Here is a 24,012-nt window from a genome sequence, read left to right as displayed (position 1 = left end):
ATTTTACACAATTTCTTCGTAGAAGGTAACATATTACATTTAGCAACTACAAGATTTACTCAAAAACGTGCAAAATACATTGATCTCAATAATGTGGTAGACTTAATAAAAGATAAGGAAATTGTGATTTGATTAATTGTTCTGTTGAATACTAAAGACGTTAGATCACGTAAAGTTACAAGTGCCGTGTATAGTAAACTACAGTGGATAGAAGTACGCAAATAATATTATTATACATTCTGGTAAATTACTCATTTAAGTTCTTTTTGTATTTCGTATATAATGGACTGGTTTCCACAAAATGTTTTTTTTTTTTAAGACTTGCTGGCCCCTAGTTTCGAACAAAACGCTCTCCATTATTGTCAGCCAACTAATTTTATTAATTTTTATCATTTCGCTTTAGTATTCAAAAGCAATGATGAATAATAGAGAGGAAGACATGGGTAATAGAAAAAATGTTAGTGAGACCCTGAAACTTTGAATACTGCACTCAACAAAATTGTAAACAAAAAGTTATTTTGGGAGAAGCATTTCATAGATATAGAATTCCAAAAAGTACTTCATTTGACAAAATAAAATTTGTAAAACAAGTACAAGAAATCACATTACAGCCTAAATTAGGTAGATTGAATAAAACTTTTACATTAGGGTATAAAGATCAATTATCAACATAATTAAAACTCGCCCATCGAAATAACATGCAAAAAAATACTACTGAAAAACATTTTTGTTATGATTTCTTAGCTGGACAACTTGACAAATCTTTAAGAAAGGCTGAATCACAAAGGGTATAGCCGAATAAGGGGGTCAAATGTGCCCCCAAACCGAATGGAACGAGCCACGGGTCATTCGATAGCAAAAAAAAAATAACCCCTGTGTGCAAATTTTTAACTTGAAATCTCGACCGTGAGGGTAGTAATGGGGTGAAAACGAAAATCATGTTTTTGAATTATTTCTCTTGACCTATTGAGTAAAAAAATGTAAAAAAATTCAGAGACATTTCGGGTACCGGGGCACATACTTTGGGAGATTTTCAGATTTTTTGATTGAAGAACCAGGTAGTGAAGAATAAAAGACAGCAAAAAATGCCGAAAAATGCCGATTACATATTGAAGGAGGCCCGGAACTACTTTTATACTTTTACAGTAAACAGGTATTACTATTACTATTACTCTCAATTTTGTTCAGATTTTTCATTTTGGTGCGCCGCAGTGAAAAAAAATAAAAACCGAGTTTTTCCTCATTTTCTGCGTATTAGAGTAACTTACACGTTGAATTTTTATGCATCCTTCAATATATAAGTGTTTTGTAGACTGTTTAATGTTTCTACACTAAGCAGAATTACATAACAATTGAAACAAATAAAATAAAGCCAACCGTTGGGTGTATATATCCTAAAAAATCAATGATATTTTCAACGGCGTCGATGGCGCAGCGTTAGAGTGTCCGACTGCTGAACCGCTGGAAGTTTTTTTACCGTAGGTTCGAGTCTCTCTTCTGGACTTAGTATTTTTTTTTCTTCATTATTTTTTTTATCAAATTCTAACTATATAACAATGCTTTATATTTATTTATAAATGTTCTGATAGCATTTTACAAATATTTTAACCTGAAATATGTATAAATATAGTCTTGAAGTGTTTTTTGCGTTTTTATTTTTTTTGTCAACCACGATTATTGTTTAACATCTCTTACACTGAAATTAATGTGAAATGTTAGTTTTCAAATCTCTTACCTTTGACTATTGTGAATGGATCGGAGCAGAAGATTGTATATTAGCTTACTATTACTTCTTCTCGCCCTTCGATCAAGCAGATCTTTCCTTCTTTTTCTCTTTCTGTGATAAATATGAATGTTTGCTACGGCTTTAGTATCTAACGTAGACATGTAAGGGCCATTCCACGCCAAATCTATTAACCCACTCTCTGCCAATGATACTTTTTTCTAATAAACCCATTTTTAAGTACCAGTTTGATCGTTTCATGCTTATTTTTGAATGAAGTATCATTGCTCGATGGAAACCACGGGGAAAAATGATTAATTGTCCTACCTGCGTTACGAAGGAAATAAAGGTTCGTTGGGTGAGGGCCCAGACCGTTCAGGTCAATGGGTGATTGTCGCGTTCGGGTTTCACAATGTATTTTTTAATTACTCAGTTCAAGCTACTGTATGCGATGGGATTTATACATAATTACTTGGCATGGTCCGTAGAGGTTGGTCCTACAAGTGTTTCCATTATCTTTAAAACCAGCAGTAACGAAAGGATAATAACCCTTACATGTCTACGTTAGATACTAAAGCCGCAGCAAACATTCATATTTATCACAGAAAGAGAAAAAGAAGGAAAGATCTGCTTGATCGAAGGGCGAGAAGAAGTAATAGTAAGCTAATATACAATCTTCTGCTCCGATCCATTCACAATAGTCAAAGGTAAGAGATTTGAAAACTAATATTTCACATTAATTTCAGTGTAAGAGATGTTAAACAATAATCGTGGTTGACAAAAAAAATAAAAACGCAAAAAACACTCCAAAACTATATTTATACATATTTTAGGTTAAAATATTTGTAAAATGCTTTCAGAACATTTATAAATAAATATAAAGCATTGTTATATAGTTAGAATTTGATAAAAAAAATAATGAAGAAAAAAAAATACTAAGTCCAGAAGAGAGACTCGAACCTACGGTAAAAAAACTTCCAGCGGTTCAGCAGTCGGACACTCTAACGCTGCGCCATCGACGCCGTTGAAAATATCATTGATTTTTTAGGATATATACACCCAATGGTTGGCTTTATTTTATTTGTTTCAATTGTTATGTAATTCTGCTTAGTGTAGAAACATTAAACAGTCTACAAAACACTTATATATTGAAGGATGCATAAAAATTCAACGTGTAAGTTACTCTAATACGCAGAAAATGAGGAAAAACTCGGTTTTTATTTTTTTTCACTGCGGCGCACCAAAATGAAAAATCTGAACAAAATTGAGAGTAATAGTAATAGTAATACCTGTTTACTGTAAAAGTATAAAAGTAGTTCCGGGCCTCCTTCAATACGTAATCGGCATTTTTCGGCATTTTTTGCTGTTTTTTATTTTTCACTACCTGGTTCTTCAATCAAAAAATCTGAAAATCTCCCAAAGTATGTGCCCCGGTACCCGAAATGTTTCTGAATTTTTTTACATTTTTTTACTCAATAGGTCAAGAGAAATAATTCAAAAACATGATTTTCGTTTTCACCCCATTACTACCCCCACGGTCGAGATTTCAAGTTAAAAATTTGCACACAGGGGTTATTTTTTTTTTGCTATCGAATGACCCGTGGCTCGTTCCATTCGGTTTGGGGGCACATTTGACCCCCTTATTCGGCTATACCCTTTGAAGCGAACTGTAGATTCATCATTTTTTCACTAATCTTGAAGGACTCATGAAGGACTTATTTGTCTATTTCTAATATGTACAACTATGACAAAACGCGAATCAGTTGCGTTCATGAGCATCAAAAAGTGTTGTCTATGAAAATATTACCATTTTATTTTGTGTGAGTGCTAATGGATGCTTTATACCGTCATTTTTTTTACACAAAAAAATGAACGAACGGTTAATGTTAAATGCTTCTACAGACAGTGAAGGTGCTGTTCAACCAAAGGGTTGAATGAATAGTAACTTTTTCTTCCAGTGGTTGCAACATTTTAAAAAGTTTGTTCGTTTGTTGAAGGAATCTCCTGTGCTTCTCATTCTAGTTAGTAACAATAGCCATAAAACATTAGATGCTATTACTTCTTGCAAAAATAATAACATTCATCTAACTAGTCTACCAATACACACAATCCACAAACTGTAACCACTGGATAGAGCATTAATGTAGCCGTTTAAAGATTCTTTTCATGAGCAATGTAATGATTGAATAAGATGACACGCATGAGCATAAATAACAGACTATGACATTGCAGGCCTGGTTCGTGATGCTTTCCTTAAAAACTGCTGGATTGGATATGCCTGTTTCCAGGTTTAAATGCACAGGGACTTATTCTTTGAACAAAAATATATCTTGGATCTTGATTATTTACCCTCGGAGATGAAGAATATTCCAAAAGAACAAATTACACGCCAAGCAAGTTTAACTAATCTAACGATCGAAACTTCTTCAGTATCTAGGGTCACAGAAACTGATGTTACGATGAGAGAAACTGTTCAAGAAATAATGAACTTCCGACCATCTACTAGTTCTACTGCTGAATTCGATTTTGCAATTCTTAAATTAAGTCCTGTATCAGACGCTGCAATAAAGAGATACGAATTCAGGAAAAAGGAAGCAGAAAGAAGTGAAATTCTTACTTTAACTCCTTATAAATTAATTATCAAAGAAGAAGGAAATAAAATAAAATTTAAAAAAAGAAAGAAAAACTAACCAATTAAGAAAGAAAAAGAAAAATGAGGAAGCACAAACAAGTGAAAACGCCAGAACATAAATATCGAGGAACAACAATAATGAAACCATTTGTGTAATTTGTTGAGAAAGTATAAATGAAAACGGTTCAGTGTTTCGCCAGTCAGGAATGGATCCATGAAAAATGTACTGATAAAGGTTACTGAAAAGGCATGCGAGGAACATTTCCAGCAGCACGTAAAACGAGATGCTACTGGAAGATATGTTGTGGCTTTATTTTTCAATCAAGGTAAGGAGCGTTAGAGCAACTCACGTGCCAGAGCTTTGAAACGGTCCAATGCTTTATTAAGGCCGGTTCAAGCAAGATCCTATCGTCAAGGAGCAATACATGACAATCATGCAGGAATATCTGGATCTGGGACACATGCGCGAAACAAAAGTCTTGACGGAAAACACCGATTTTTTTTTATCCCATCACGGAACCAGAATGACAACCAAGCTCTGTGTGGTTTTCGGCTAAAACCGACTTAGGAGTTTCACTTAATAAAAGCCATTCGCATATTTTACGACTTTGGTTGCGTAACTATGAGTTTACTAGAGATATAGAGAAAATGTGTCAATAATTCCTGGTTCGCGAAGAAGATGGACAATTCCAGCGTATTGTTTCAACGAATCCAAACAGTGACATTACGACGTACGAGCTCAACAACACAGTCACCTTCGGATTATCTTGTGCTCCATTTCTGGCCATTCATGGTTCCCAGCAGCTGTCTGGCGACGAAGGACACCACTACGAACACGCAGGAAGGATTATATCCAATAACTCCTGTTATTCAGAATTAATCAGTTGATAAGGATCCAAAATGCCTCATCTAGGCGTCGGCGATAAGCTCGATTTGATAGGAGGAATATTATAGTCCGGGCCACAATATAGCGAGGTCATAAACTCGTGTAAATGTCAAAGATTACACGTTTCAGTTCCCGAAACAAGTGAATTGACAGAAATACGAGCAGCTAAGGACCTTAGACCATAGTCAGGGCCGTACGAAGAAATGTTTTATCTAGTTTCGCCATGTTTAGAGGTATCGTAACAGGTAAAGGTCTTATTCAAGTCTTTAATATCTTAATTTACCTGCTTATAATATATTCATGTAGAAAATGAGAAAAGGTAGTGCAGTTACGGACATAGAAAGACATTCAGAAAGGCATCCTCAAACAAGATGTCATGTACGGTCCTAAGTGCCGCAGCAGTAGTCGGTCCCAACCTTTAAGAGTTTAGTTTACGACCTCGCTATATTGTGGCCCGGACTATAACCAATACTCAGCCATGTGGCTCTGTTCCAGGAGTCGCCTACCTAGATTCTGAGGATTATTATTCCTTTGAATTTAATATTTTATCAGAAGAGCTGATAGATAATGAACGAAGAACATCATCTACTCTTAAAAAACTCTAAAATCCTTGACCATACAGGAGTTGTTCAACAACCCCATGGATTTCCACTCTAACGTTTTATCAATATTAAGGGAAAAGAGAGCTTCTGTGCTGATCACTGACCAGAACAAGTGGCTTCTCCAATTAATCCAAGGGGACGACATCTCGTCAACAAGGAAGACGTCGCTTGAACAGCCCCTCCCCTCACACGAATCTAAATGTTGATGCACCCGATGACTATTTTAACTATCAACTTAGTGAAGATATTACAAAGGACTCAATCATTGAAGTGCTCTCTCTTTTGATGATTAAGGCTAAAACAAACAGAAATCCTATAGGGTCGAGTTTTTGAAAATCACATTCTGTAATTATTACTCAAAGTCAGTGTTCCGTTCTTCAGAACATATAATACCCGGGGCGAAGTGGCTGCCTTTCCGGTCGCTCTTGCTGGCTATTGTTTAATTTTTAGAAACGGAATCGACCGTCGTATCCCTCGAGATTTCTCCTTCACGTGGAGAACATTTGCTAACCAGAAGGTGCCTCGGAACGCGCTTCCAGTTTGCAGTTACTCCGCTCCGGGTAAATCGGTCTGTGGCTCCGTCAGCGAGCGGTCCAATCGAGGACTTTGGGCTGCATGGCCCATTTCCACTCGTCGACTCGCGGTAACAACGCGCTCATAAATCGCGACCCTGGCGAGACACTTTGCCGATTTTCGTTAAACATTTAGAAAACCTCAACGGCTGCATTTTCCTACACCACCAGCCAATCGCGATTTGGGGTGTTAACGAATTTTCCGTTGCGAGACTTCCTTTTGACGATCTAAAGGAAAGACACTTCGATCCGCGCTTCGTGTGCAATCACTTCGGTTATCGCTACGGTCGACTTCGGTTCGAGACGTCGGTCTCGATTGCGGTACCAACTTCGGTTCTTTTATTAAACACACGCGGAAATAATTCAACCGATTAACTTCTGCGACGAGAAGACGAACACGTCTTTCCAAAACGTCGAGGGAAGCGTGTATTTCAATGTGGTATTGTACGTTCAAATTAGGCCCGCGAATAGTAAGCCAACGGCAGCGACACAAAACGCGAACAATCGGAGCGAGCCTAGGTGAAACATTGTTATTGTATGTGCGCCTTGAGTCGAACGAGAGCAAGCAACGTACGTACAACGTGTGTAAGCGATAATCTAGCAGAGAGAAGAAAAATGTTACAGAAATCAATATACTTCCGTATCATTTTCCCATTATACCTTGCCGGTAAGAAAAACACAACATTCAATAGGAGTTCTCCGTCGACTGTCGTCAAGTGCGGACGCGGTTATCGTGCTAGAGTAAACACTACTGACCTCGAGTAGCCTGTCGCGTTCTCTTGTTCGGATATAAAATTTTTCAGTTAGTAAAGTGTTGCAAATTGTGGAAATTAGATCAGTGAATACATGAATAGTTGTTGCTCTCGCAACAACGACATTAGAATGACCTCTGACTACAGGAGTCATTCTGTCAAACCTGCAACCCAATGTTCCAGTACGGAAAGTTCTAAACCAGCTAGTTACGCATCAGTCACGCAGAATAATATGTTTCCCAAAAAGGAACAAGCGATCATTATGGAAGCCAAAAACGGAATTGAACTCAAAGATTATATCAAAGCTGTTGGAAATCTAACAAGTCCGGCAAATATTCGGTTCGCATCTAGAATTTCAAACAACAGAATTTGCATCTTTCTGGCCACCAAGGACATAGCCGACCAACTGACTAACAAGTATACAAAGATTATTATAGCAAATCAACATATAGAACTTCGACCTCTATTAGTCAAACATAGAAGAATTATCTTCTCAAACGTTTATCCTACGATACCACATGTCCTGATTGAAGAAGTGCTCGACAAACTCAAAGTTAGACGAGAATCCTCTGTATCTTTCTTAAGGGCTGGTTTGTCTGATCAAGGTTATACCCACATTCTTAGTTTCCGGCGACAAGTCTTCATCCATCCGGATGATGTTAACAAAATTCCTGATTCTATCCAAATAAATCACGAAAATACTACTTATTGGATCTATCCATCTGCCGATAATTTGAAATGCTTTATATGCAAACAAGATGGACATCGTGCTAAAGACTGTCCAACTAATGAAGACAATAAAAATAAAACTGCTGACATCGAAAATAACACAACTTAAAATCTGACTGAAACAATAAGCACTGTAGAAGTTTCTACGCCAAATGCTATTTCGAACAAGGTCTCCCCAGCTGGGTATCTTATGGAATATACAGTTGAAGAACCTAAAACCATCGCAGTCAAGCGAACCAGATCTGAGGTAAGCACGACTGTTTCAGAGAAATCGATTGAACCGATCGCAGACCAACCAAATATGAAAGAACCGATGGAAATGCCATCCAAAAAACCAAAGAAACTGAAAAAAGCCAAAGTTGCAGACGTCCCAGTAAAATCACTCGAAGAAATGCTGTGTCCTCTCAAAGATGTTCTTGATAATCCCGATTCTTCGATAAATTACATAGAATTTAAAAGTTTTATGGAGAAAGCTCATGGATCGGCCGCTGCGAGAGAAATTGCTGATGAGTATACTAACAACATAGATGAACTGATATCTCTTATGGAGAAATTATATCCTCTTCTTAAAGAGAGGTGCATAAAACATAGATTCTCCCGCATCATGAATAGGTTAAGGAAGCCGTTGTCGACTGAACCCTCGTCACCATACCCCACCTCGTCTGAAGAAGATGACAATTTTCAACCAACAAATATTGATTAGACAAACTTAACGAATGACTACTAAAATTATCCAGTGGAACATAAACGGCTTAAGGACACATTATGAATATCTCCAGAAACTCATAGCTGATAATGATGCTGATATCGTTTGCATTCAAGAAACTAATTTCAAGGAGTCTAGCTGCACCAAAATAAAAAACTTTGATATTTTGTACAGAAACAGAAGACATTGTCTCTCTGCAAGTGGTGGAGTGGCCATTTACATCAAAGACTACTTATTCAAAACCAATATCTCTGTCGATACCAATTTAGAAGCAGTGGCAGCCACCCTTTTTTTAGCAAACAGATTAATTACAATTTGCAATGTCTACATTCCAGTCAGTCATCACTTACAATCTAAAGAATTATCTGAACTACTAAATCAGCTTCCCAAACCTTGCATTATCATAAGTGATTTTAATTGTCACAATAGCCTCTGGGGTTCAGATAAAACCGACCAAAGAGGTAAACTTATTGAGAAGTTTCTTGATGATAATGATCTGCTCCTTCTTAATAAAAAGGACCCCACACACTTCAACGTGGCATCGGGCAAGTTGAGCTGCATTGATCTTTCTATTGCCTCTCCTGGCATTGCGGATCTACTTGACTGGCAAGTCTCCTCTGAGCTTCTGGATAGTGACCACTTTCCGATTTTCTTAAATATAGAATGCAATACTATCGTTGGGAATATCAACTCCCCCAGATGGAAATTTCGCAAAGCTGACTGGGCTATGTTTCAATCATTAATTGATAACAGTATCGATGGGCTTGAAACACCAAACGAATCAAATGCTTGTCACATCAGCATGCTAGTCCAAAATTTTACCGACGTAATCTCACAAGCAGCTTCTCGATCTATACCCCAAACAAGAAATAATAAACAGAAGAAAAACGTTCCTTGGTGGAATAATGATTGTGAAGCAGCTATCAAGGAATACAAACACTCTCTTAATGTTTACAGACGTCATAATACCGAATTAAATAAAATTAACTACCGGAGACATCGGGTTATCGCAAGAAAAATCATTAGGCAGAGCAAAAAACAATCGTGGATTAATTATGTTTCCAAACTGAATCACAATGCCCCTTCTTCCGAAGTTTGGAAAAAGCTAAAACATATCAACGGGAATTTGAAGCACCTTGATATCAGGACTGTCATCACATCGGATAACTTACTAATTTCCAATCCGGTTGACATAGCAAACTGCTTCGCCAGAACCTTTGCTAATAATTCAAGTGACAGCAATTTTAATCAAGATTTTCGTAGTTTCAAACAGACTTTCCTGGAAGAGGTATCTAATGATACACGACACGAAATGTCTGATTCGGTACCTGAGATAAATGTAAAAATTAGCATCGGAGAACTACAGGAATCTCTGCACAACTGCAAAAACTCCAATCCCGGACCTGACAAGTTACCGAATATTTTCATTAAGAAACTCTCCATAAAAGCACTAAATTACCTATTAGACCTATTTAACTGCATATGGTGTAATAACGTCTTTCCAAAGCAATGGAGTGAAGCGATTGTAGTGCCAATTCCCAAGCCAGACAAAAATAGAAACCACATTGGAAGCTATAGACCTATCGCTTTAACGTGTTGTTTATGCAAATTAATGGAAAGAATTATAAATAAGCGACTCAGATGGTTTCTGGAAAGAAACAGAATTCTATCTATCCACCAAAGTGGGTTTAGGCATCGTCGTAGTACATTGGACAGCCTTGTCACCTTGGAATCCAGCATTTGTGAAGCTTTTGCGAATAGACATCATCTTATTGCAGTCTGCCTCGACATTGAAAAGGCGTATGACATGGTCTGGAGGGATAGAATCATCAGTATAATGAAAAACTTCAAGCTAAACGGAAATATTTTAAAATTTACGATCAACTTTCTTAAATCTCGGTCCATTCAAGTTCGTATCAATAGTACTTTGTCTGAAAAAACATTAATTAATAATGGAGTTCCTCAAGGATCAGTACTGAGTGTTACGTTCTTTCTTCTGGCAATAGACGAAATTTCTAGTATTATTAAGGCTCCAGTTAAGTGTACCTTGTTTGCTGATGATTTTAATCTATTCGTTTCCGGTAAAAATATCAAAATATCAGAAGACATTATGCAAAAAACCTTAAATCAAATCAGTTTATTCTCAGCTAAAACGGGCCTTAAGTTTTCCGAATCTAAATCGAAAGTTATTGTTTTTAATAGAAATTTTTTAGAGCAGGACAATCCAACCTTACGACTAGGAAATCATATTCTTTCAATAACGAACCAAATTAGAATACTTGGCCTAATTTTCGACAGCAGGCTTACGTGGGTACCACATGTTAAGAAGTTAAGAGATAGTTGCGCTAGGAGCCTTAATGTTTTGAAAGCAATAGCTTCAAAAAACTGGGGAGCAGACTTTCAAGTTTTAATTGCAACGTATAAAGCATTAATCAGACCCAAAATAGACTACGGCTCAATGGTGTATAGTTCGGCGAGCGCGGTTACACTTAAGAAGCTGGACACAATTAACAGCAGTGCTGCAAGAATAGCAACTGGAGCTTTTTGCACTAGCCCTATTTACAGCTTACTAAGTGAGGCAAACCTTGTTCCGTTGAACTACAGAAGAATGCAACTTACACTTTCGTACGCCTTAACTAGTGCTGCATCCCCGTTTAACCCAACGAAAAAGATCCTCTTTTCAAACAAATTTATTGATCTCTTGGACCGGAAATCCAAATTACCGAAACCAATTAATATTCGTATTCTCCAAATATTAAAAAAGTTAAATATGACATTAGCTGATACCCTTCCATGTGAAGAGTTCAAAACACCTCCCTGGCTTTTGAAAACTCCAAGACAAATAACCTTCGATCATTCTTCAAAGAAAAATGAAAACCAAGATCTTCTCAAGTCTTTATTTCTGGAAAGCGCCAGCCGATATCCTGACTACATAAAAATCTATACTGATGGGTCTAAAACCAAGCATGGAACTGGTTGTGGAATTGTAACACCTGTTGGTGATAGGCGATGGAAGCTTCCAGACGTGTTCACAATTTTCTCCTGTGAGGCATATGCAGCATTGGAAGCATTGAAATACATAGACGAAGTGGAAAACAAAGATAACAAATACGTTATTTATACAGATTCCATGAGTACCCTGGCAGCTTTAAGAACTTTTAACTCAGGAAATCCGATCATGAAACAAATTGTCGTGATCGTCGCGACAACACTGTTGTGGTTGGCTCACGACGAAGAAGTTTTGCTGGTTGGTTTTTTAAATTCTTTATTGCGTGAAGTAATCCTTTTCGGATTTTTTAGAGTGATATGGTCGTAACTCGCGGGCTACCTTATATACCTAATTTTGGTGGGTGGAGACGCCGGAGTCGGAATAGAAAATTGGGAGTGGTTTATCAGGATTGGCTAATTGGGAAAAATGTAGGCTGGGACCTAGGAAAAGGAGTGGAGGTATGCATAGGGCTGTTCTGGAAAAGGAAAGTCGGTTAAGAGGACACCAGGGTAAGTGAAAACATGTGGGAAATATGGGTGGTCGAGCGGCGCCTCCAACCACCTAGCCGACGTCTGGCCTTGAGGGTACCACTTGCCCAGGCGACGAAAACTGCCTAATGAACAGGCGAGCAAGTGGTTGGGCCCTAACACTTGGGCCTACCCTACGTATTATATTGCGTCGCGACGGGACGCTCGAGGGTCTGCGACACAACACAAATTGTTGAAACGTATAATGAAATTTTATCCAATAATAAAGCTGCAGAGATCCTTTTTGGATGGGTCCCGTCCCACCTAGGAATAAGAGGGAACGAGAGAGCGGACCAAATCGCTAAAGAGGCTGCCAATCAACAGTGTCAAAGTCTAAGTGTACCAGCTTTTCATAAGGACATTCTAGTATCTCTCCTCAAAGTTATCAAGAACAATTGGAACATTGCCTGGGAAAACTCGCGCGCTACTTATATGCATTGTGTTAGGAATGATATCTTTGAAAGAAGCCCCGCTTTTTTGTTCAATAGGAAGCAGCAAAGCGTATTAACAAGAATACGAATTGGCCATACCAATTTTTCCCATGTGCATCTGATAAAAAAAGAGGACTGTCCAATGTGCATCAATTGTAATTTAAGGAACTCGATTCACCACATCATCTCGTCGTGCCCGGTGTATGAGAGTGAAAGAAGACATTTTGAAGTGAATGAAGACTCCAAAGAGCTTACTAGAACTTTCAATTCATGTGGAAAACTGCTTAAATTTTTGAAACATGTAAACCTTTTCCATTTAATTTAATTTTGGTCCAATGTGGTATAATTTAGTTTGACGGTTTCCTTATGGCATCTTGTGTCTGTACTTGTGTACTTTGCGTGGTTGCTAATGACCCATTCGGGTTGATGCAACCTTAAAAATTAAATATATATATATACAACATTCAATAACATCGTATCGAGTTGCACTCACGTAAAATAACAGTCAAGTTAAAATCTCGCGACGCAGTCCGCGCAGGAATCCGTGAATTAGCCAGCCAATAATTCTACGACGAGACAGCTGACAGTTGCCAACAATACACGCGGCAACAGTCAGACTGCGCCTCAAATCTTATAGAAGATACAGACTATGGCTGATTCCATAGCTGTTTCTTATGCATCGCATGTCCAAGAGAAAGACACCAATCAAAAGCAAATAACAGAGGTTACAAATCAAGTGACCCAAACGTCAACCATTATTTCTGGCACAGTGCGAGAAATGAGAAGCGGAAGTTACCACAGATCAGAGAGGAAACTATACCTCCCGCCGCCTCCTCCCATTGTTAGGTATGCTTGTGCTCCCACACCTCCAATTCCCTGCGGAGCTCTTGAGATCCCAGCCCCGTTAGCCATTTCCTCTCTTAGCAGCTCGCCAGAATCTCTGGCCTCTCCTCAATCGTTAATCCCTTTTGAGACTATGACCTTCGAAGGAACTTACAGTTCAAGGAAATTGGTTGTAACAATCCAGTCAGAGATTCACTTCTGTTGATCCAAAGGTTCCAGCTGTCGATCCCCTCAGAGCTCTGGTAGGAAAACCTAAAGAAAACGTATGCAACGACTACTGCAGTCCCTTCTTCACCAAGGATAACACCGCAACAACCGAGTCAAAGTATACGTAGCCCTATTTATGTATGACGCAGTTAAAACAGTACACTTAGAGCTCGACAGTGACACGATGATTCATTTCTTAACAAGGAAAATGTTGCATGATCCACCAACGAGCTACAAGAAATTCATCATCTATTCAAGTCGGATGAATATCTGCAAAAGGTCACAACTACGTGTGTAACGAAGGGATCAAAGGAAGCTCCGTCATATCATTTTCACCACACTTCAGAAGCTTAGGGAAAGCTGCTATAAAATCTCCTAAACACCACCTACGATGAGTTATAGAGAACAAATTACTTCCATTCGAGCAATTTAATAGGTTTATTGTCGAAACCGAGGTTATTCTGAACTCACAGCCCTCTTACTCCAATCTCTACACCTCTCAACATTGACTACCGATCGTCTTTTAATTGGTAGTCCACTAAACACTTCTGAATTTTATTTCATAGAAACACCTTTTAACAAATTGTCTGTCTGGCACCGTCTCCAGAAAATTAAACGGGGAATTAAACGTCCTCATTTGAAAAAGAAAAAGATCCTCTTCCATCAAGACAATGCACGGGTGCACACATGTGCAGTTTCGATGGCCAAAATCATAGAATTAAGGTTCGAATTATTACAACATCCACCGTATTCACCGGGTTTGGCTCCCAGTGACTGTTTTTAATTTCCAAATTTTAAAAAATGGCTGGGCGGACAACGGTTTACGTCGAACGAGTAGGTCACCGCCCAAACAGATGCCTATTTTGCGGAACTTCCGAAATCTTACTTTTTAGATGACTTAAAAAAGTTAGAGAAACGCTTGGAAAAGTGTATAAAGCTAAAAGCAGATTATGCTGAAAAATAACAAAAAAATCTACCTAAAATAATTTGTTTTTCTATCTTTTTCTAAGGACTTATTGAACGACCCTCGTATCGAAGTAAAATGCCTTCCACCAAACACAAATGTCTTGTTACAGCAATGCACCATATGATCCTGTATACTATTAAAATTAATTATAAAAGAAGTTTTGTAGGGAAAGAAAATGCGGGAATATGGTTTTAAGGACAGAGAGATTATATTTTGTCTCAATTATTCCTTGTTATTTCCGGTGGCTAGCGACGAATCATTGACAATACATTTAGAATCACTAATGGGCGTCCGGTTTTTTTCTCCCGAATATATTACAAGATAATAATGAAACAGTCAACCCGCGTTTCCCATGCCCGATAAAGGGCCGGCTTTCTCAGCCGTCCTCTCTTATCGAATCGGGGAAACCAAGTGATGCTGCTCGGAGCATCTCAGACGGCCTGGAAGATACCCAGTTCTTTTCTCTCGACGGGTGGCCAGTTTTCTCAGCCGTCCTGAAAACGATCCAAACTGTTTCCTCCACTCAACCAACGTATATCATTATATAAAAGCAAGTCAAACCTTACAATTACCCCCACAAAAATTACGCTAGATGGGAATCGCGAAATAATCATAAAAATAATAGAACAATCTTTATTAGAGAAGAACATGAAAAGAATAAAAGCATCAACCTACAGTTCTAACTTATTCGTTAGACGTCTTATTGACTCTTAATAAGCGGAAAAGAGAACCTGATCGCGGAATACCTTAGAGGACTATTTCATATAAAATTAAAAAAAATTATAGCTCAATTAAAAGTGGTAGAAAAGAAACAATGGAAAGTATGAAATAAAAACGGTGCAACGCAAATAATAAACGAAGAAAAACTATGCATTTTATTCAATAACAAGGAGTTGGAAGTAATCGAACATATTATGAAAGAATGTCCGGTGTATGACAATTTAAGACTGGAAGATATATGAAGCAGGACATTATCTGAATCTTTTCGATTGCAGACAAGAAAGACGTGAAAAGATTCTACTGCTTCGTTAACAAACCTAATATCTTGGTACCTAAAATTAATAAAGTAATAAGTTAAATAAAGCAAACACCCAAAGAAATTAACTATGTAAATAATTTAATTGCTACTTTAAGTCAAACACTTGCAATTAGTGTCCTTACAATGTGATGACGATAAAAAAGAAAATGCAGAAGTTGAGCTGCAACAAGTACGACATAAACAAAAACATACGCAGAAAGTAGATCCAATAGAAATAGACGGTACCTGAAATGTCGGGTACCCGAGTTTCGGGGTTTAGTCGGGTATTGATCGGGTCGAGTCAGGTACCCGAAACCGAATCGGATAGTGTTCGGATCATGTCGAGAGCTTAAAAATTTGAAATATTTCGGTATTCAAATTTCAAATAAATAAATGTTTCTTTTTGACTAAACTTTTATATCTGATTGCCTCTCTATAGATTTTACAAATTTCCACCAAGCGTGGCTTGTTTAATTTGTCACGATGTGTTATAAAATTCGAGAATTGGAATAATATAAACGTTCGGGGTCCTGGCTCAATGTCGAGTGCTCAACCTTCGAGTACCCGATTCGATTTCAGGTACCCGAATATTTCCGCATCCCGACCCGATTCTAAATAACATTCCCGACCAGACCCGAATCCAAAATCTGGAGTACCCGTTCACCCCTAATATGGAACACTATACATAAATAGAAAGTGAAATATACGAAGCGCAAATAAAACCACAACAAAACGAAATTTATAATCACAAATTTCGCAAGGTAATTAATTTGTGTAGTGATGTGTTTATCTTAAGCAGCAAATTGAAACGATACAATGTTAAATACCTTTTTTGTAAAATATAAATAAATATGCAACAAAAATTCGAGAAAATTCGACTACTGATCGCTAAACAACAGCGTATGCGTTTCTACGAATAAATATTTTGTTTATTGTAACTAACGTGTGGTTATTTCTTGTATGAAATAAGATTCTAATTTTTTGGTGGCGGCGGACTTGCTATGATGTGTCACGTCGCACTGCTTGCAGTTGCAGTCTCGTTTTCGTGCAACGAGCAAATAAGAACTGTATAGTAGACGGAATCCATAATAGAATACTATCAAAGACTCTGTATATAGCTACTATCTTTTCTTTTCTTAAGAAAGTACTTTACTAGTTATCAGTTTAAACAGTGTCTAACATAACGAATGAAACTCAAACATGTGTTCTACGCACACAGAAACGCAACTTTCAAAATCAATACTTCTGTTCTCTCTCATTATCGCGAGTTCGAATCAAAATCAAGAGATGGCTTGATCATCATACTGAAATACCATTGTACAGTACACTTAGGATATTCTTGCACAGTCAAAGTATGTTGCCGAAACATTTATAGGGACTTTATAAGAAATAATATATTTTCTAATATCTAGTTATAAAAACTGTGTATTTTTATGTTTAATAAATTTTCTCTTTAGCTGCTTATTTCTATAAAAGTTATTCAGATTACTAAACAAATAATAATTTGTACAAGTATTAATATTGTTTGTAATAGTGTTTCTCAAAGTATGGCCCGTAAACACACGGAGACCCCAGGCCAGGTCAGCGATATCGTTATAGTTCGCAGTCACAATATTTAAAATTGTGAGTTGAAGTAAAGTTTTAAAAGAATAAGTTCTAAATGGCATTGGAAGTTCCCTTGAATAGAACAAATCATATATAAAAAACTATTCATTTCGAGATTTTATTTTAATTTTAGCCTTACGGCCAAGGAATGAACTTGGTTTACACTTTTTTCGTTAACTCATTGTCAGTCATACAAACATTCATTCCCTAACGTGTCTACTATCTTCTTACTCTAAATTACTTTTAAATATGTCTAATACATATCTTTAATTTTCATATAATCTTTAGCATAATATTTGGCTTTATTGTGTTTTTAACATGTTCTTTTCCTTATCTACTTGTTTAGCCACTTCTCTATCTCCTCATTCCCTTCTCCCTTCCACTACTTCCCCGATTCTACGCTTGGTTCTCCCCAGCTTTTCACAGTATATGTCTGTATACTTTCCTCGCTCCAACTTAGGTATTACTTCTTTCTCTGTTTTCTCCCTTTTCTTTTCGATCTCCTTATGAAGCACTCTAATTCCCACACACAGTGGCTGATGATCCGACTCCGTTCTCTCCTCAATTGTGAAATAATCTATTACATTACTCGTCCCATAATCAATGCCGTTCAACATTTTTAAATTGACGAAGATAAAATTTGTTGTTTAGTAGAAAACAAACAAAATTTGTCAATTTAGAGGATTTCCAAAATTTTAAACATACCAACATTCGTACAAATTTGAAACAAATAGATATTGTGTCAAAGTTCGAAGTATGGGATCCACAATGGTTTACAGAATGAAATTTTCTTAACCGTGCTTGAACTTGACTGCATAAATATTTTTGTTAGCATACACGGTGTTCGGCCACCCCTAGGAATAATTTTAATGGAGGATTCTAGAGGCCAATATAAGACGAAAATCAAGAATTCCAATTTGTTGATGGAGACTTCGTTAAAAAGTTATTAACGTTTAAAGTTCCACCAATATCGAATTTTTTTCACAAAAATGCGCAGGATTTCGGAGGTATGTCTATTCACCAAAAATGATTGTAATTGACCCCCACAACCGAAAATAATTTTTCCAGAACAATTTGAAATTTTTTTTTTTTGTCGTAAAATTTCACACCTCGAATTTTTTTCTAGAAAATGGGTAGAATTTCGGGGGTATGTCTATTCACCAAAAATAATTATAATTGACTCCCGCAACCGAGAACAATTTTTCCAAAACAATTTGAAATATTCTTTTTTCGTCAAAAGACACCTAATTAGATTTTCGGTAAGATTTTTTTTTCTCAAAAGTGCCTAGGATTTCGGAGGTATGTGTAATGACAAAAAATGATTGTAATTGCCCCACGCAACCGAAAATAATTTTTTTAGAACAATTTGAAATTGTTTAATTTAATTGTTAATAACTTTTTAACGAAGTCTCAGTCAAGAAATTGATATTCTTGATTTTTATCTTATTTTGGCCTGTAGAATCTCCCATTAAAATTTTTCCCAGGGGTGGCCGCACATCCTGTATAATAAAACTGAACCTTCCCTAAACCATTTAATGACTAGAAATAAGAAATGGAGTGTATACAACAATCTCCATGCTTATTAGTGTGTGAACAATTTGAAAATATCAACATTTTAAGAATAGCGTTGAACTACATTTTAAGAGAAAATCAGAGAAGTTTTCTAGCAACGATACTGAAATAAAACCCTATACGCAACTATCTACATATCTACAGATTCAAGAAAAAAAGATAGTGCAAAAAGTAAAAACAAAGGTCAGATGCGGGAGTATGGAAACTGATAACAAATATTAGGAAAGTGAGGAGAGGAAGAAATGTGTAGCAAGCAAAGAAAAGGCAGATACATTATGGCTTATATTTAAAGAATGCAAAGAATTAACAAGTACACTTCAATATCCAAAAAAATATCAGAAGAGTTCACAGTGAAAGCCGTAGAATGATGTAGAGTATTAGATGGGTAAAGAAAAGAAAAGAACTTAACAAAGAATTTGAAATGTTGGGGCAGGGGGTGTGGCTTGGTAAATTGTACAAATCTTCAGTTACGCGATACGTCGGGTTTTAGTATTACGCATAGATCTTTCATTATTAAAATCTGATCGTGATTTCAACCAATCTCACACACCTTTTGATATATAGGTATTTGTGATCCCTACACTATTGAAAGATGATGTTATATTATTCAATTGGTATATTCTCCATACATTTTTACAATTTTGTCTTTAGAATTTCTTTGTGCATGTATCGATACATCCTTCCTTTTTGTAAGATGTAAGATGCAAGAAACCATACACCTTAATACAACTCTGGAGCATAAGGGACCTGTTGAACGCTGCAGCAGCCTGTCGCTTTGACTCATTGTTAGATGAGGTTTATGGTAGGGCAAAAATCCTTCGACCGCGTGGAAGACCAAGATTCTAACATCTGCTGCGTGCCAGCACACAGCCCTGCCACGAACCCTCGAATTTCGAACCAAAGTATTACCTGCGAAAACGGTAACTTTCTCCAACATCGTTCTAAGGGCTGCTTAGAAAAGAGAATAAGGCGTCAGAGCCTACCTAGACAGTTGTCATACAACCAGAATGAGATCAGTATTCGCGCGGCAACTCGTGTAACACAGTTTAGCACTCTTTATTAATAACTAGTACAATAAATAAGTTAAACCAACAACACTCTTAAACATCTTTACTTCATTATCCGGAATCATTAATTTATTCCGAATTCGCGAGCGTCGACGAAAAATTCCAACTTAATCTCTCGGATTCTGCGCACCACCACAATGGACCTTTCTTCAAATTTATCAGGTTTTTAGGTACCATTTTTTAATAGTAGCATCTTTACAAATCCATTACCACTTATGTCCCACATAGAAATCTATTAATTTTTGTTTCATCTGATCAAATAATACACTTCTAATATCTATATTTTTTTGTAGAAGCCAAATTAACCTTTTGTTTCGATGATATATTTTCTTTTTCCCAATTGATTTACAACTGGTTTTTTAAAGAGTTCGTCGAACTACATAGTTTTCTAATGATATTGCTACCATTGTTGCTATCTTTGTTTTGTCAGTATCCGAAATTGCCCTATAGAATAATGGTTCTTAACTTTTTTTTTAAGGACACTTCTTGATACCTAGGTGCAGTTAAAACATTAGTGAAGTCAATATTTTTTGAACCAGTAACCCGCCAAATTCCTTCGAAAATGCTCCATTAAGAGCTTATACTGAGCAGAAAAATATTGCAGTATCCTAGTGTTTGTAGATGTTCGCAAATTTCATTTTCTAAGAAAACTAATAGAGTTTTGAACTTCGATTACATCTTGAAAATATGGCCAACATATAGTAGCACTTTTGCTAACATTTTAAAATTTACAAAGACAACTTAGCTAAGAAAGCTCGTAATTCCTCAGTACGAGACATAATAGTGGCTTCAAAATTAAAATTAATATTTTTAAATATGATGTATATAACAAAAATATATTGACATTGTTTATGTTTAACTATACAGGGTGTCCGGCTACTCCTGGGAAAAATTTTAGTGGGAGATTTTACAGGCCAAAATAAGACGAAAATCAAAAATACTAATTTGTTGATGGAGGTGTGGCGGCCAAGGCACCACATACGCCTTAGCCGTTCGAAGCCGCTACAATGTATGGTTGCACACGAGACGATGGTTGCACACGAGACGACCAGAGCCGCGTGAGCCGAAAAGCCGTTGTCGTCGTCTCTGACCGTCTTTTGTTTTTGAAGGCCTCTTGGTACGGTGGCGATGATCGTACCAGGGAGTCGAGCGTAACCCGCACCACGAGTCACGTCGTTGTACGACAGCAACAATAAAATTGTGCGGAACGGAACAGGGCGGAGTCATTATTTTCCCGATCCCACATTGGTGACCCCGACGTGATCTCGCCGCGCAAGTAAAGTTTTTTTTAAGAAAATTTGGACATTTTTTGTATACGGACAATATTAGTTAGTGTAGAGAAATAAGTGTATAGTGTTAAGGACATAAGAAAAGGACACGGTCTGACATATAGTAAGCGCGGTGTGTGTGTGCGGTGAAACTATTTTTTTTTTGTGACTAAGACTGGTAAAATGACTGACCCTAACGTTAACGCAGGGACATCCGCGGGTGTGCCGTTGGCAGTTGATCGCGTCGCTGTACGGATACCCGAGTTTTGTCCGGGAGACCCGGAGATGTGGTTTTCAATGGTAGAGAGAAGTTTTGAGGTATCCAATGTAACGTCGGAGACCACGAAATTCGGGTACATTCTCGGCGCGTTAAGTGCGCGACACGCCGCGGAAGTAAGAGACATTATCATGAATCCCCCGGCCGCGGATCCGTACACGACGCTAAAAAATGAGTTCATTCGCCGGCTTAGTGCGTCGCAGGAACAGAAAACGCGGCGGTTATTGGAACACGAGGAAATCGGGGACAGAAAACCGTCTCAATTTCTTCGTCACCTGCGCGGATTGGCCGGTACGGCTTTTTCGGACGGTGTATTGCGGACGCTTTGGATGGGCCGACTACCTGCTAATATGCAGGTGATTTTATCCACGCAGCGGGACACCCCGCTGGATAAGGTAGCAGAGTTGGCAGACGCTGTCGCGGATACGATGACACCGCGGGTACACGTCACGGAGGCCGCGATTACGAGCGTATCTGCATCCTGCCAAATACCCCCGCCGGGCCCGAGCATCGAGGCCATGTTAAACATTAAGATGTCACAATTGGCTCTTTCCTTGAGGCAGGAAATTTCTGCCATCCGTGAATCCTTGGTGGACCAGGGGCAATCTTCCCGTCGCAGGTGGACCCACCGAAATCATCCAAACTCGCGCTACCGCAGACGATCTCTATCGCGATCGCGAGAGCGGCCCGCGGGAGGACAAATGGACCATCAAGGGAAATGCTGGTACCATTGGCGGTTCGGTCCGGCCGCGCAGAGGTGCGTTGCACCGTGCAATTGGAACGCCACGGATCAGGGAAACGACCTGGGGAGTCGTTGATGGCGGCCAGCGACACAAATCCAGCATCACGCCGCCTCTTCATCTTAGACAACAGCTCGAAGACGGAATTTTTAGTGGATACCGGGGCCGATTTGTGCGTTTTTCCGCGCCGCCTGCTAGGCGGATTGCGAGAAAGATCGGAGTACCAGCTGGCGGCGGCGAATGGGAGTGTAATTAACACCTACGGGACAGTGTCGTTAAACCTGCACCTCGGCCTACGACGGGATTTCGTGTGGCGATTCGTGGTTGCGGATGTTACAAAACCCATAATCGGGGTAGACTTTCTCGATCACTTCGATCTTATGGTGGACATCCGCAATCGTCGCCTCGTCGATCGGACCACGTCGTTAACGGTCCGCGGAACACGAGCCGAGGATGAAACGCCGTCGGTGAAGACAGTAGCAGGGACTACCGTTTACCACCAGCTCCTGATGCAGATGCCGGAACTTACACGGCCTAGCGGCACCCCGATGAGGACTACGCACCAAACGGTGCATTACATCGAGACAACCCCTGGACCACCCGTTTCCAGCAAGCCGCGGCGGCTTGCACCGGACCGGCTCAGGGCTGCCCAGAAGGAGTTCGACGCGATGGTGAAGATGGGCATCGCTTGTCCTTCGAAGAGCGCGTGGTCAGCACCCCTTCATATGGTTCCGAAGAAGGGCGAAGAAGCTTGGAGGCCTTGCGGTGACTATAGAGCGTTAAACGCACGGACAATTCCCGACCGATACCCCGTGCGTCACATTGAGGATTTTGCGCAACAACTGAGTGGCAAAAAGGTATTTTCCACAATAGATCTCGTCCGAGCTTATAATCAGATTCCGGTTGCGTCGGAAGACGTCGGAAAAACGGCCATTACAACGCCGTTTGGGCTTTTTGAATTCCCGTACATGTCGTTCGGGTTACGAAATGCCGCGCAAACATTTCAGCGCTTTATCGACGAAATTTTACGCGGTTTCGATTTTTGTTACGCGTATATAGACGACATTTTGGTCGCCTCAGAATCCCAAGCCGATCACCTGCGCCATTTAGAATTATTATTTAAACGATTAAAAGATTATGGCATTGTTGTTAATCCGAATAAATGCACGTTCGGGCAGGAAGAAGTTAAATTTCTAGGCTATCGGGTAAATGAAAGCGGCACTCAACCTTTGCCCGGCAAGGTACAAGCCATAAAGTCATTTCCCCTTCCGAAAAACGCGAAGGATTTGAGGCAGTACTTGGGAATGCTTAATTTTTACCGCCGTTTTATCCCAGATGCCGCTCGCTTTCAAGCACCCTTGAACGACCTTCTAGCCGGCAATTTAAAGGGCAAGACCTCGATAGCCTGGACTTCGGAAGCGCGTCAGGCTTTCGAAAATACCAAAAATAGTTTAGCAAACGCAACCCTGCTTTCTCATCCTGCGGTCAACGCTCCATTGTCGGTTACCTGCGATGCTTCTGATTACACCGTAGGAGCTGTTTTACATCAGTGCGTCGGCAACGAACGACAACCATTAGCATTCTTTTCTAAGAAATTAGGATCTGCCGAAAAGAAGTATTCAGCTTACGACCGGGAACTACTTTCTATCTATTTAGCAATAAAACATTTCAAACATATGCTCGAAGGCAGACATTTCACGATTTTTACAGACCATAAACCCATAACTTTCGCTTTCAAACAGAAATTAGATAAATGCTCTCCTCGACAATTCCGATACCTAGATTACATTGCGCAATTCTCTACAGATATTCAACATATTTCCGGTAAAGACAACGTCGTTGCCGATGCACTGTCCAGAGTGGAAACGGTTAACCACTCGATTAATTTCGAAGAATTGG

The 24,012-nt window shown here is 38.7% G+C and overlaps 2 protein-coding genes across 2 annotated transcripts in view; one reads left to right on the top strand and one right to left on the bottom strand.

Moving 5' to 3' along the window:
* Positions 1–24,012, bottom strand: part of LOC122403362 — a 269,780-nt gene that overhangs the window by 236,781 nt on the left and 8,987 nt on the right. The gene's annotated exons all lie outside the window — the stretch shown is intronic.
* On the top strand, positions 10,905–18,090 carry LOC122403361. Its single transcript, XM_043406851.1, has 2 exons — positions 10,905–11,789; positions 12,308–18,090. The coding sequence occupies exons 1-2, from the start codon at positions 11,061–11,063 to the stop codon at positions 12,872–12,874; spliced, it is 1,296 nt and encodes a 431-aa protein (XP_043262786.1). The 5' UTR covers positions 10,905–11,060; the 3' UTR covers positions 12,875–18,090.

This window comes from Colletes gigas, unplaced genomic scaffold (genome assembly GCF_013123115.1).
Source record: "Colletes gigas isolate AHSC1104 unplaced genomic scaffold, ASM1312311v1 Colletes_gigas_Sc00050, whole genome shotgun sequence".
NCBI lineage: Eukaryota > Metazoa > Arthropoda > Insecta > Hymenoptera > Colletidae > Colletes > Colletes gigas.
Note: the sequence above shows the minus strand (reverse complement) of the source record. Positions and strands in the feature narration are given on the sequence as shown.